The sequence below is a fragment of the Crinia signifera genome, chromosome 2 (assembly GCF_055691185.1).
Source record: "Crinia signifera chromosome 2, ASM5569118v1, whole genome shotgun sequence".
Taxonomy (NCBI): domain Eukaryota; kingdom Metazoa; phylum Chordata; class Amphibia; order Anura; family Myobatrachidae; genus Crinia; species Crinia signifera.
In genome coordinates, this window is record NC_139218.1 from 48,101,055 (window position 1) to 48,116,810 (window position 15,756).

Genomic DNA, 15,756 nt, shown 5'->3' on the forward strand with positions numbered 1-15,756 from the left:
TCAGTAAGGTGATATACTAGTTATTTATACGTAGCAACACATAGCAAAAATTCCATCAGGGTTGGGTTTACTTGGGATCAGCAAGACACAAAGGAGTGTTGCTGGGGAAATAGATTCATATTTTGCTTGAAAAGAATAATGTAATTATTCAGCAAGTAATTAATAGTGTAAACGTAAAAATAGCGGGAGCATACTGTTATATTTGATAGCAATGTAGCTAAAATCCACGAAAGTGGCACGGTTAGGATGACAGTCAGTCAGTGTAAGTGAATTTGCACTGCACAGTGCATGCACAGTGCACACACAGTGCACACACACTGAACTGCAGCACCTACTAATAACCAGCAGGGGGAGCGCGCTTTCTGTTATCTCCTATTCCGGAAACGATCCCAGAGCTGCCGGCTCCCAGGTTGCACTGCGTTTCCGGCACCTTGCCTCTCTGTCTCACCCCGTGTCCGCAGCACCCGCAGGGACGGATTAGACATGGCCGCCTCCAAGCCCGTGGAGCCGCAAGGCGGGCCCGGGATCCCCCACTGGAAGCTGGCCTTGGCCGTGGGGGCCCCCTTGCTCCTGGGAGCCGGAGCTCTGTATCTGTGGAGCCGGCACAAGTCGACGAAGAAAGACAACCAGAGGAGAACGCCGGAGGGACAAGCCAGCCCGGTGCCCAGCGGGGACCGCTCCAACCCGGACTCCAATCCACCGCAGGAGATGGTGAGAAGCGAGGAGGGCACACAGGAGAGCTGGATCTCAAACGGGGCTATGGGGCACCTAGAGAATGAGTGGTGAGGGGCGGTGACCTATCATTTGCCTCTTATATACCTCCCATGTGACACCCATGTACAGCAGGGTTGCCTACCTGACCCTCTCCTACAGGGAGAAAATGCTCTGTTACTGCGCTTCCCTGGTAATGTAGGATTGCCATCACTTGTAGTGAGCTAGGTAATTGATAGGAAAGGTGTTTCACCACAGGTGATGGCAATCATACATTACCAGGGAAGTCCAGGAACAGAGCATTTTGTCCCTGAAGGAAAGGGTCAGGTAGGCAACCCTGATGTACAGAATACCTCCCATGTGACACTCATGCGGTGTGGTATAAGGCTCTGACAGTGGGGATCCCGACAGCCGGTGCTCCGACGTGGGTGAGCGCAAGAAAGCCTCTTGCGGTCTCGCTACGCTCGCCACATGTTGTATTCTCCCTCTATGAGTCGGGATCCCCACTGTCGGAGTGTCATCCGGCACCCCACTCGTGTACAGTATACCTCCCATGTGACACTCATGTACAGTATACCTCCCATGTTGCCTCGCGCATACCTCCCATGTTGTATGATGGGCATTATGGTGTGTATACTTCTGATGCACTGTATCCAAGTGGCTCTAGCTGGCGCAGCGTGACCAAGTGACACTATTGCGTGGTGCAATGTGAATTGGTACTGTTATGTGCCATGCCCCTTCCCCACAAATCCATTCCCTATTTCCAGATTGTCTTTTCTACTATATGCCTATCTTGCTTTGTGAGTGGGCCAATTGACACCCCCCCCCCCCCCCCCCCTGACCCACAGTGAGGGGCGTCCAAATCTTTGTTTGCTTACCAGCTCTCAGCTCAGAGTATATGCCATGTGGAGGAGAGGAGGCTTCTGTATGTGCCATGCTTGGGGAAAGCGGAGAGGAGGCTTTATTCCATTAGGACCAAGAAAAGGTCAGTTAGGACCCACTATTTCTTTTAGGTTTTTGTGGTCACTGAATAAGGTGAGGTTTATTTTTGTTATTTTGTCTTAGAGCAGTGGTTCCCAAACTGTGTGCCTAGGCTCCCTGGGGTGCCTCGGGACATTTGCAGGGGTGCCTCGGGTTGGTCGTCCAGGTATTTATGATCAATTATTTCTGGACAAAGCCAGTGCTGGTGGCTGCCAATCATAAAATGTGTACAATCAGAACCAAATCCTGCCCTTTACCACATAACTGAACCTAAGAAGCACATATAAACACAATCTACTTAGTTTGATATATATTTTTGGGGCCTAGGGGTGCCTTGGAAAAATTCTGATACTCTAGGGTGCCGTGATTAGAAAAAGATTGGGAACCCCTGTCTTAGAGGCATTTTGTACTCCACTAATACAGTGTTGAACATTGCTGAATCGCTGTCTTTGTGGTTTTTGAGAAAAGCTCACCAAATTACTTTTTAAGGGTTAATTCTTTGGGTTTATTTTTCCTCTGGCAATAAGTACTGGGCTCCCCCAAAGCTGTTAAATTGTACTGCCGATTCGGCTCAACTGCATTATCTTGCTTGCCATGCCCCAGGTCAGGTTTAGACGCATAGAAAGGCTATAACTATGCAAAATCCTGGTTTTCGCTTCCAAACTGCTGCGTTTTTGTAAATTTCCGCTACCACCAAAGAGGTTGTGAGTAGAAATCGAAGTCATGCCTTATTGTGCCCTCATTTTTATTTAACAAATAGTAAAATAAAAAAAACTACCAATCTTATTCAATATATAGTGCTTCCAGCATTTAGAAGCTACAAATACTAAAACAACCCTTGTTGGGCAAGTCCTAAGTTTGCAGAGTTTACGGTTTTGTCTTTGTGACCTTGGACAGGTCAGTAAATCTCATGGTTTTGATAAGAAGGGACAGGCCATAGGTTTGAATTGTGTAACAGAGCAGCTAACAAATCTATTCATTCATGCATTCCCATTTGCTCTGTCTGCATACCTGATATTCATTGTGTGATTCTAGAATTCAGCTCCGGTTATGACACTGCTGCTGTTGTTGTTGTTGCTCATCGGTTTTTATACAGTTTATCAAAATGTATCTGTAATATGTTTTGATATTTTGGCTGAGCTGAAATGTTTATGGCAGATGTCCATATGATTTCTGAACCTATTAAAAACCACATACTGCAATTCTGTTTGTGCTGAGCTTGTGAAGTATTTTATTTGTTCAGTCAAGAATTAAAGGTGCATACACAATGGGAGTTTTCGTGATGATGGGGATAATCGCTGGGCTAAAAGATTTTCCTGGAGGTGGGTGGCTTTTCATAGCAAGACGCTTTTGGGAGCTGTCCACCCCATCACTCACCTGCTAGTAATACCAGCAGACAAGCGGTGGCAGATGTAGCGTTCCCTCTAGCTATATTTCACGGGGCGCTGTGCCCTGCCCGTTTTTCTCCTTTATTGTAGCGCCCTGCCCCTTTTGAAACTATTAAAATGCGCCCTTGTGCCCCCCGCCTATCAGCCGCTGATAGGCTGGTAGCCGCGCTCATCAAGAGGTCAGGACTGAGCGGCCGGTCAGTGCAGCTGGGGGGTGGAATGTGACTGGAAGAGCTGACACGCTGCTAAACTCAGAGCAGCGTGTAAGCTCTACCAGCTACACCCTGCACCCCGCAGCGCAGACCAGCCGCTCCCCTCCACTAATGAGAGCTACTGTCAGCTGTTCCAGCGGCACCCCACCGCTCACCTCTGAGAGTGGCGTGTAGTCTCAGGTGCCTGCCCACCCCGCCTCCTCTTCCAGCCCGCCGTGCTGCCTGACACAAGAAGGATGTGTAAGTCCCCCCTTTGTGTAAATCAGTCATTATTTCCTCTCATACTGCAGTGTATCTCCTTCTGTTATCACACTATCACCAGCATCCATTCTCTAAGTTGGGGCGTGATATTGTGCATGTGTATAACATGCACCCAGAGGAAGCCCTCTGCATGCATTATGGCAGTGCGCATAATCCTCTCTCAGTGCCTTCTGGGTGACCTCTCTGGCATTATACCACCCAGGGCCGGGCTGCACCTGCTTACAGATTGTGCTAGCATCAAGGGAAGAGGAGGTGTATGAGAACAACTGGTACTACAATGGTCAAGCCAGGATCTAGCCTATAGGTATTACTCCATCTTTGAGCATATAAGGAGGAAGAATCCTGGGTTACCCCCTCCACAATTGTCCCTGCGGTGGAGGTGTGCTTCAGGCGTTGTGGCCTCGCCTTCCTGAAGCTAGCCTGGCAGTGGTGGTATACCAGGTGGGAGGGTTCAGTACACTGCATACTCTGAGGATTGGGACATATGATGCATATGGGATGCAGATAGATGGGGCGTGTGCTTGCTATGTGTACAGGATGCAGAGGGATGGGACACGTGCTCGCTGTGTGCAGGTGATGCAGAGGGATGAGATATGTGCTTGCTGTGTGTATGGGACGCATAGGTAGTGTTCCCTCCTGCCCATTTGAAAACCTGAAAATGCACCCTGTCTTTTTGGTGTGTGGCACTGTGCACCATTACGCTGCCCCCCACCGCGCTGATATGTCGCTGAGAACTTTTGGTGTGTGCCATCATGTGTAAGAGGCATTATGATTAAATATGTAATGGGCATAGCAGAGTATGGGTGTAATCCTAGTGCAGTGTGCAATTTATATATATTTTTGTTTATAATGTAAATTTCTAATATAAAATGTGCCCTCCCGAATGAAAAAAGTGCCCTGCCTGGTGGTCAGCACCCTGCCCTAAAAAAATCCTAGAGTGACACTAAGATGGTGAAGAATCTGGAACGCCCATTGCTGCCCCATACACACTGGGTGGCTTTTGGACTGAAACGGTAAAACTGAGCTGCTTGCACGGTACCGAGGGTGCCATTGTATGTGGTAAGGTGTAGAAGATAGTCTGAGTGGGGTATTAAATCCTCACTGTTATTTCCGGAGGGGTAATAATGGCGGGCGCCTATTCAATACAGTAGTTCCTGACAGCATTGAAGCGACAGATCGTCAGAACGGACCCGACTTTAAAAGCAGTGTCCCGAAAACGCTTTTGCATGCTGGCCCCCTTTTTCGCCGATCGGCAGGGGGGACATTGAATCCTGCCTGCCGATAAGTTGGAAGGCTGAAAATGGGACTGTCGGGACCCAGGATTGAATACTCCCCTAAAGGTGTGTACACAATTATTTTTAAGGGTGTGCACAATAACGATATTTTCTTTCATGATGTTAAATATGTGCACTACCGAGTGTCGTTAGTGATGTCCTCCATTGTTTGTACGCGCAGAACAATGGAGTACATAACTGCCAAGAGCCGTGCTGTGGGATTCTGGGAGCTATCTTACTAGCCCTGATGCCGGTGTCTATTAGCCCTCACACCCACTGTTTATCCCAGTAATGGGAAGCATGATCCCTGGATAAGCAGTCACCAGGACCTGGGATAACTCATGGGAGAATGGACATGCAAATGCTGGTCCAATTTTTGCTTTTAAAAACAGATGCTAATTGGATACCATGATAAAGACTATCGACTATTACAGAGGGCTATTACTAAAGACTGTTGGTTAATACTGAACATGTGTATGTTCGGTTGTGATTATATTGATGTGTTCGGTTTATAATTCCGTGCAGCAATGTAACCTCAGATGAACACTAAAGCTGGGTACACATATGTACAATTTCATTTTTCTTGCGACCGTTCGATCGACCGAATACACGTTCGGCCGTCCAAAACATACGACCGTTCTGCGCGTACACATATGTACAATTTTACTTGCGACGTCCGATGTACTCCCGTCCAAACAATCGCAAGAAGAAGTATGAGAGACCCTGTAACCCTTTGCCTGCTGTTTTAACTAATGTGTTTTTAATGCCTCACTGCCCAACACTTTAGAGGCATCACTTTAAGACATTAATCAATGTTGAAGTTTTAATAGTGTGTTATGGTGCTCTGCAAAGAGCTTCCAGCACACTCTATTAAAACTTCAACATTGATTAATGTCTTAAAGTGATGCCTCTAAAGTGTTGGGCAGTGAGGCATTAAACACACATTAGTTAAAACAGCAGGCAAAGGGTTACAGGGTCTCTCATAATGCAGCATACCACCGTGCTTTGTCAAACTGTCAAGCATATCGATCGAACGTGCGTACACACTTCACTTTTGTTCCGATATGGAGCCGTCCTGTCGGATGAAATATTAAGCAGCAAAGAACCTTCGACCGACCGACCGTGGACGGCCAAGAGCGTTTTTGGCCGTTTATCGATCGCACAGCAGCAATTGGGACAGCGTACACACCTATACAATCGAACGACCGTTTGCCCCCAGATTGGAAGAACGGCCCGACGATTGTACATATGTGTACCCAGCTTTAGGGTTGTATATATTGATGTATACCAAATAAATTCAAAGGAATGGGAAGAAAATTTGTTTCGTTTGCATTGGTAGGGAAAGATGAATGATTTATACTGTCAATGAGAATGTGAGTTGTGGCGAAATGTTTGTGCCTGGCCATAATGTCATTGTAGGGAATGTTTAGTACTGTGTTCTCACGTTCAGGCTAAAACCCTCTATCTAGGCCTCTCTTTCCTTATTTATGGGGGAATCTAATGGGCATAACACTTCTGTACTAAATAAGTCAGACTGCCTAATGTATGGCATCATTTTGATTGGAGGGTTGGGGAATGGAAGTGGCACTTTCTGCCCCATGACCCCCAGTTGTGCTTGCAGCCAAAAGGCTGAGCCCATTGGTGCAGCTGCAGATAGCACGATCTTACTGAAAGTCTCTTAAGTGCAAGATGTGGATTAATGGCTCTTGCTACTTAGGGTTTGGAGAGTATCCAACCGGTGCGCCCATTAGGATTATGGTGTACAAGACTCTGCATCACAGAGCCTCTAGGAATAAGGTCATTTAAGGAGAACATAACACTTATCAGTTCCAACCTTCTACATTTGTTTATTGTTTTTATTTTTTTTAAGTAGTATCTGTAGACCTCTGCTGAGATTCATGCAGCATGGGAGGCTTTGCAGAAAACGACCTGCAGGTGCTCCTGGAGCAGAGACGCTGTGTGAAGGCTGCTTTTCACTACAACCAAGTCTACAGGAAATCATTTGAGGTCAAAAGAGCACAAAACAAATCAGAATTCTGTATTGATTTTAGTAGATCTAAATGACAAAAAGCAATTCTTTAGGATGCCTTTAATCATTGTAATGGGCATTTCCGCAGACAGCAGGCTCGCAGATTCGATTCGGTGATGTAATTGGAAGCTTCAAGCTGCAGCACTTCTAACACACACTGCAGAACCGCACACATGCTGTAGGTAAATACATGACCATCTCCTGTTGGATATGGGTCATTGGGTCGACATGGCTTAGGTTGACACCTGAAATAGGTGGAGGTGCTTAAGGTCGACACAAGCATTAGGGCGACAGTCAAAAGGTTGACATGGGTTTTTCACTTTTTTTGGCCCAAATGTCGACATAATAGACATGGACAACGTCAAAGTCTACCGTGTCCCTTCGGATGGTTCACTGCTTGTGGTACATTATTCTCCCTACATGCCCTTGTGGATGGTAGGGCATGAAATGGTGAAAAACATGTCGACCTAATGTTTGTGTTGAACTTCCGTTCATGTTGACTTTAGGCACGTCGACCTATTTCAGGTGTCCATGTGAGCTATGTTGGCCTTCATTGACAGGCATTGTAGAATATATCCAGCAATTGCATAGAGATAACAGCGTCTGTTCTAGAAATGACGACTTGCATCTAATGATTATTATTATTATTATAATTTTATTTATAAGGCGCCACAAGTGTTTCGCAGCGCCGTACAAAGGAACAATACGGGGAGACAAAGCTTGGCATAACATTGAATAAATAACAAGAATACAGTACAAATAAAGAGCGCCACAGTTCAATACACATGTTTAGATTAGATGTAAACATCTAATGTTTATAAAAATTATACCGTTTTAATTGGTGTGTGCTGAAATACTAATACCGCCTTTTGAAAAACCAAAACGTGTTAAACCAGATCTTCTGATTTCCTTTCGTTTTGCCTGTTGTGTTCTCTCCTGTGCAGCATGTGCAGTGAGCAGCTAGTAATGCCAACAGGCCTCAGGAATGTGGTATAACTTCGGTTTGTTCCAAAGTTTGTGGTTTAACAGCGTGAGTCCAGTCTTTTATGCTTTGCTGGTTATACATGAATTGATCCACACTGCTACTTTACAGTAATCTGATTATAAAAAGTCTCAAAACAACTTTGACACTTTTACAATGCATTGGTCAGATATCTTATTGTGTGTACACACGGGCCATAATTCTGTTTCACTCGCAAAGGCAAATTCCTTCTCAAATAGACAAAACCATGTGCACTGCAGGTGGGGCAGATGTAACATTTGCAGGGAGGATTAGATTTGGGTGGAGTTGTACTTCAGGGTGAGATCTATATTGCAGTGTAAAAATAAAGCAGTCAGCATTTTTCCTGCAAAATAACTCACCGAAATCTAAATCTCTCTGCACATGTTAGATCTGCCCCACCTGCAGTGCACATGGTTTTGTCCACAGGAATTTTTCCTTTGCGAGTGAACCAGAATAAGGGCCACTGTGTGGTGGGATGCTGGCATCAGCTGGCAGGGAAGGATGGTGTGGCGGTGGAAGCGGTAGCCATGCTGCATTGAACAGCATGGCCCTAGTTCCGAGATAGTAGAAATAGGCTGCGCAGCACAGTCTATTTCTACTTCCAATTCCAATACCGCGGGGCTGCGCATCGGGATTGGTTGTGGGCAAACATGGTGTGATTTGCACTCACTTGCTATCGATTTTGACCATTTTGTACACACCGTTTCTCTTGATAATGTATTGGAAATAAGTTTAGGTGGTAAAATGATTGTTTAGTTTACAACAAATAAAAACAAATGGACTGACGATTGGTAAGCATGCCCTTTCGGGACACCATTGAGTGCGCTTTCTCATTTAGCTTTTCAGACCTCCGAATTAGCCACTGCCTCTACTGTTTGGGATATACTAAACAAATAAAACTAATAGAATACATTACTCCATTATGGAAATATCTACATTTTTGAGGCTGCAAAAAAAGGGGTTACCAAGGTAAATCATGCGCCGGTATGGTGAGTGTTGTCCTACTGTTACTCCAGTTCTGTTCACAATGTATGTATTCAGGAGCGGAAGGTTGGATTAGCACTAATAAATATGTATTGTTGGATCAGTTGGCATAGATATACCTTAATTATTAATCTAAATACCGTATATACTCGAGTATAAGTCGACCCGAATATAAGCTGAGGCACCTAATTTTACAACAAAAACCTGGGAAAACTTATTGACTCAAGTGGGACCCTCAATCGAGTATAAGCCGAGGGAGGGCTTTTTCAGCATAAAAAATGTTCTGAAAAAGTAGGCTTATACTCGAGTATATATGGTAAGTATAATTGAACTCTGTGTGTGTGTGTGTGTATGGATGTTCTAGGATAGCTCTCGAACGCTTTAACTAATCGTCTTCAAACTTCGCACACTATCATATCATCATAAAGGACAATCTAAGTTCAAAAATGAGTTTAATCGGAGGAGCCCTTCAGGGTGCTGTCATAAGGGTCCATGCTATTCCTGTTTCCATGCATTGTGATATGTCGTTGGAACGCTTATGACTTTCTGAATATAACACAATAAACAGCCTCCCCTAAGTGGACCCTATAAGGGTACATTAAATAAAAAACATTTTCACTTTACAAAACTTTTGACAAACTGAAATTAATAAGCGACTCATCGCCAGAGTGATTTGTAAATCGAACACTGTAGATATCATTGTGAAATCCGTGTGAGATTGATCCCCAGTCAGTTTTTTGTCACTTAATTGTTTGCTTATTTATTGAGGGTTTTCAAGATCTTCTGTACCTGCTGCAGCAGCTCCTACCCTGCTGTGGTTGGGAAGGCTAGGTGGATAGTTGGAGACCTGCTCATCAGCAGCTTCTGCTCTGCTGTGGTTGGGAAGGCTAGGTGGATAGTTGGAGACCTGCTCTGGCTGCCGCAGCTTCTGCTCTGCTGTGGTTGGGAAGGCTAGGTGGATAGTTGGAGACCTGCTCTGGCTGCCGCAGCTTCTGCTCTGCTGTGGTTGGGTAGGGTAGCTGGATAGTTGGAGACCTGCTCGTCAGCAGCTTCTGCTCTGCTGTGGTTGGGAAGGCTAGGTGGATAGTTGGAGACCTGCTCTGGCTGCCGCAGCTTCTGCTCTGCTGTGGTTGGGAAGGCTAGGTGGATAGTTGGAGACCTGCTCTGGCTGCCGAAGCTTCTGCTCTGCTGTGGTTGGGTAGGGTAGGTGGATAGTTGGAGACCTGCTCGTCAGCAGCTTCTGCTCTGCTGTGGTTGGGAAGGCTAGGTGGATAGTTGGAGACCTGCTCTGGCTGCCGCAGCTTCTGCTCTGCTGTGGTTGGGAAGGCTAGGTGCATAATTGGAGACCTGCTCTGGCTGCAGCAGCTCCTACCCTGCTGTGGTTGAGAAGGCTAGGTGGATAGTTGGAGACCTGCTCTGGCTGCTCGTCAGCAGCTTTTGCACTGCTGTGGTTGGGAAGGGTAGGTGGATAGTTGGAGACCTGCTCTGGCTGCAGCAGCTTTTGCCCTGCTGTGGTTGGGTAGGGTAGGTGGATAGTTGGATACCTGCTCTGGCTGCTCTGCAGCAGCTTTTGCCCTGCTGTGGTTGGTAAGGGTAGGTGGAACAAGAATTGCATAAGCATAACTTAAGATTAGTACACAATAAAATTGCAATTCTAAAAATAAATATAAAATCAAACCGGAGTATTTCATGGACACAAAAGAGGCTGGATTTTAATGATGATATCGTTGTACTGCTTGCTTAGATGTTGCTCAAGTTCCTCTTAGACGTAGAGGCCTACCTTTTTGTAGCTCTATATCAACTTTAAAGGTATACATCGCAGCTGGAATCATTGTTGATAATTGATTACCGCTGGAGGATGGTGCTCATGTTTGGAAGATAGCAGCCTCACCAGGTTGCGGATGTTTATAGATCCAGTTTAGTGCAAGTTCCATAGAAAAAGGCAAAATTCTCCAAGCAAAGGTGGATGAGGGGGAGGGTAAAAACTCCCAGCTGGTGCAGAGAAGAGCTGGTTTAACCTGGGTTGCAGATTTATAGTGTCCCAAATTCAAAATTGTATACTTCTGTACCTCTGATGCGTTTCGTTTTCACAAACAACTTTATCAAAGCTGTAGCAGTATGATCCCAAGTCTGGGTACTTATACCCCTTGCGTGATTGTGTATTCCGATTAACTTGCCCTGCACATTGTCTTCAGTGTTCTCAGAGTTCCCAAGCCTTGCTGCATCTGATATGCTGCCATTCATTCATTAAGGCCCTTATTCAGATCTGATCGCAGTACAAATTTGTTCTCAAAATAGGCAAAACCATGTGCACTGCAGGGGGGCAGATGTAACATGTATAGAGAGAGTTATATTTGAGGGAGTTATTTTGTTTCTGTGCAGGGTAAATACTGGCAGCATTATTTTTAACCTGCAATTACATCTCCGTTTTAGCACACCCCACCCAAATTTAATTTGCTCTCTGCACATGTTACATCTGCCCCACCTGTAGTGAACATGGTTTTGCCCATTTTGAGAACAAATTTGTACTGCGATCAGATCTGAATAAGGGCCTAAGAGTGAGACTGTCCAATGCAGGTTAATCGGAATACAACAAAAAAATCCCTGATGACTTTTACCTTGCTGTTTTGTTATACCTGTCCACTCTTTTGCTTAATACTTGCACATATATATATATATATATATATATATATATATATATATATATATATATATATATATATATATATATATATATCGCATCTCCCAAAGCACCATTACTGTGGCCAGGTGACTACACATGATTCATCTTTTATCCAACCACGTATATCATTCTTCCTGACAGCTGATTTGTTAGTGGTCAATTAATTTATCAAAATTGCAGCATGTAGAGGACCTTTATTCCGGTGAGAGAGATTATCTAGCATCCAAGTGAATGGGGAAATCACTGCACGTGCTCAATGAGGCATACACAGTGATATGACACCAGTAAAAGCTGCAATGGGAAAGCAGAGCCAGGAACAGCTCGGGAGCCGTTACATCGTTCTCTATTAAGCATCGGATGCATGCGTTTACACAGCAGAGTAACACCACATACAGAGAACTGTGCATGCTGAGCACTTTTACATATGTAATCGCTGTACAAAGCCGTGATTCCTTCTAGTACTATTAACATTACGGATTTGAAAACCATATAGACATTTATAAATGAATAGAACAATTGTCTGTATGTATGAGAAATTATTTTTTAGTATTAGTACTACACGCAAAATACTCATTACTTTCTCTCAGTATGATACATAACAATAGACCAGTAGTGGCAACTTTTTAAAGGGCCTCACATGCAGACCCATACACACACACACACACACACACACACACACACACACACACACACACACACACACACACACACACCTGCATTATGTGTCTGTAGTAGTTCTCAGTGGGAACGGCATTGCTTAAAAATATGCCACTAGTAACAGCAATAAAAATGTCGGAACCCGTGATATACCAATTGCATATTTATAACAACAGTAATGGCAATTGATATGCTACCCAGATGTAGTGCTGGTGAATGAAATGCCAGCAATGTGATATTTTTGCTCACCCATGCCACCATATCATGCGGCATGTTTTCATGTAAGGTAATTGCCGTGCCTGTGGCCGCTATGGTGCTAGCTTGTTTGTGTCACATTAGAGTTAAAATATACACTAACAACCAGTGCACATCCCATGTCATGTAAAGGGACATTGGGATACTTGGCACATAATGGGTTACATTTGCTTGGAGCTGTCCCTAACTTAGCGCAAAGTGGCAAAAAATGACTTCATGTAAACGTCTGCGCTGCCGCTCTCCTGGCGCAGATTACAACAGATCACAGACCGGCTGCTGGTTTGGCACCAAAGCAATAGAAGCAGATAGATGAGTGTTGTGGCGGATTTCAGAAAAATCTGTTTATCTTTTTTTCTAGGTGATCTTTTAGATTAAATTTGTAAAAAAAAATTGTCAAATGGATAGATTTTATTTTACTCCCTCTTTTCTCTTTTTTAAGGGTTAGAGGTATGGCATACATGTGTTGAGGTTCTTGGTCTGTCTAAATTAAAATCTTTATCTTGTAGGGCCCGCTGGAGAAAGCGCAAGCTGCCAAGAACAAAGGTAACAAGTATTTTAAAGCTTCCAAATTCGAGCAAGCCATCCTGTGTTACACTGAGGCCCTCAGCCTCTGTCCTCCAGAAAAGAAGGTGGATTTGTCTACTTTCTACCAGAACAGAGCTGCGGCTTATGAACAGCTGGTAAGTAAATACATGCATAAGTAACAGAAGCTTCACAGGTGCTGGGTATATTAGTTGTAAATATATGCCCAGGATCTGGATCCTGTAATATCTATTCTCAAGACTTGTGAGCGAACAAGACAACAGGCATGGAGCTCTGCTTAAATGCCATTTTTGTTTAGTCTTTAAATCATTCAATCTTTGAAATTTCCAGCAGACTTGCTTTTTAAAAATTTTAATTAATGTATATTTATTTTTACTCAGTGATTATAGGCATTAGAATATTACTTAGGGCTATACTAATAACAAACATTTTGCACTCTTTTTTTGTTTGTTTTTGAAAAATCACCCTTTTTATTTGTATGTTTAATAGTTTTTGTAGCAGGTATTTTTTTCTACTTGATAATTGATGTGGTTGGTGGCACTTAATGGCCAGTATTAAATGCTGCGGGCGGGCTGTGACAGCGAGCAGGGTCCGTATTCAACTGACTCCCTGCACACGCCGATTCCTCCTTGCTCTGTTTTTGCAGCGAGGCGGAATCGGCATATGCGGCGGCTAAAGCAGTGAGACTCTAGGCTAAATGCAGCGGGCTCCCTGCATTGGCCGCGAGCCTCGCTGTTTGGGGGAATCCTCGCCATCCTCTGACAGCGAGGATTCCCCTGGAACAATGAATAGAGTGAGCGGCCGGTGCGGTGGTTAAACAGCAAGGATCACTATTTTTCTGAGACTCCCGCTGTTTAATTTCCCCGCCAGCCGCATTGAATACCGGCCAATGTGTTTGTCGTGTTGTGTGCAATAAATGGCACTGCTGCTTGTATAGACGGTATGCAAACATTGCTTTTGTGGCCTTCTTTGTCAGCAAACTTGGAATGAAGTGGTCCATGACTGTACAAAAGCAGTGGAACTGAATCCCAGATATGTGAAAGCCCTCTTCCGCCGGGCAAAGGCACATGAAAGACTTGACAACAAAAAAGAATGCTTGGAAGGTACGTGTGCCCGCTTTACTGAACCATCTTGCTAACGTCGCCGGTTGTCCTAGAGCTGTGGTGGAATCCACCTGTGATTGGCTCATACGTGTTGAGTCAGACTTCACAGCGATGCCTGCTGGGTTGATTTTCCCACTTGGAATTTAATTTTATTGGCGTTTTCTGGGTCCATATACCTGTTTCTTGCTGAGGATTTATTTTACAAAGTTTTTTTTTTTTTGGTATGGTTCGTTTTCTAAGGGTTTTATTATAGTTAGTATTTAACAGTCCTATTCTCCCACTTAAAAGTAGTTGCCTTGATGTTATGGATTTGGCTAATCCTCAGATATTTTCCATGCTGAATTCTCTGTAGCACTTCCCACGGCATCTCCTGATGTGTTGTATTACAAATGATCAAGTTGGGGTTCTTCTTTAAAGGTTGATTCCTCCCAGAAGATGACCTACCTGTAATTCAGCACACGGCAGGTCTTGTAGGCACCATGCAGGCAGACGAAGCTGATCATGATGTTAATATATTTATGGCTCCACAGATAAGATTTTTTAGTTCTAGCTTGGGTTCTCTTTCTAGTCTAGTTTACTGCCTACTTTTTACTGAAACAAGTAGTTGTATGTGACGTTAGTACTGTAGGTATGAAAATTGAATATAGTTTTTCGTCTCTACCTGCTGTTTTGTGGTTCTAGATGTCACTGCAGTTTGCATCTTGGAAGGATTTCAGAACCAGACCAGCATGCTGCTAGCAGATAAAGTTCTTAAACAACTTGGGAAAGAAAAAGCCAAAGACAAATACAAGGTATTTCTTGTGAAGGGAGACATCTTGTTAGTAGTATATCATTTATATAGAAACTTTTCACAGTAGCCAGTATGCTAGAGGCCCATTTATTGTTTCATGCACTTAGTGTTCACACTAGGATTTTTTCAGGGCAGGGTGCACTTTTTGCAATTGGAGGGCACATTTAATTTAAAAAATACATTAGAAACAAAAAAATCTATAAAAAATTACACACTGTACTAAGATTACGCCCATTCAACATTATCATACTCTGCTATGTCCATTACATATTCTATCGTAATGACAATTACACATTATGGCACACAAAGTGATGCCTTTTACACATTATACCACACACCATAATGCCCATTACACATGATGGCATACACCGTAATACCCATTACACATGATGGCACGCACTGATAGTTCTCAGTTGCATGTCAGCGTGGTAGGGGGCAGTGCCACACATAAAAAGGGCAGGGTTTTGAGATTTTAAGAATGGGCAGGGTGTGGCACCCAGCAAAAGAAGCTTGGAGGGACCTCTATGCACTGGTTTATTATGTCCTTGATCTCCGTCCTGCAGTTATCTATAAGTGGTATATACTAATTCAGATTTGTCATTTTATTACCCCCAACACATTTACCATTCTCTGCTCCGATTACAGGCGAGTTTGCGTCTGATTCCTGTACTAGGTGTACCAGGTATCCCAACTGTTTTCTGCACCCGGTATTAATAGGTTTTAAAAACACTTTGTTGTCTCTTCCTTCATTTTACTTGAGCCTAGCTTTTCTTGACATACCTGAGCCTTTTGTTTGCCTTTTAGGTACAGTATGGTAGGAATAGAAGTACATGGTTAATAAAACATCTCAGTGTTTCTGTGTTGTGCCAGAAGAGCTTTTAT

General features: G+C 44.0%; 1 protein-coding gene across 1 annotated transcript in view; it reads left to right on the forward strand.

Moving 5' to 3' along the window:
* The first annotated feature begins 387 nt into the window (after positions 1–387).
* Positions 388–15,756, forward strand: part of TOMM70 (translocase of outer mitochondrial membrane 70) — a 40,805-nt gene continuing 25,436 nt past the window's right edge. Inside the window, exons 1-4 of the mRNA XM_083171992.1 lie at positions 388–711; positions 12,945–13,118; positions 13,958–14,084; positions 14,766–14,875. Of these exons, the coding sequence (XP_083028118.1) occupies positions 484–711; positions 12,945–13,118; positions 13,958–14,084; positions 14,766–14,875 (639 nt within the window). The 5' untranslated portion in view covers positions 388–483. The remainder of the gene's footprint in view (positions 712–12,944; positions 13,119–13,957; positions 14,085–14,765; positions 14,876–15,756) is intronic.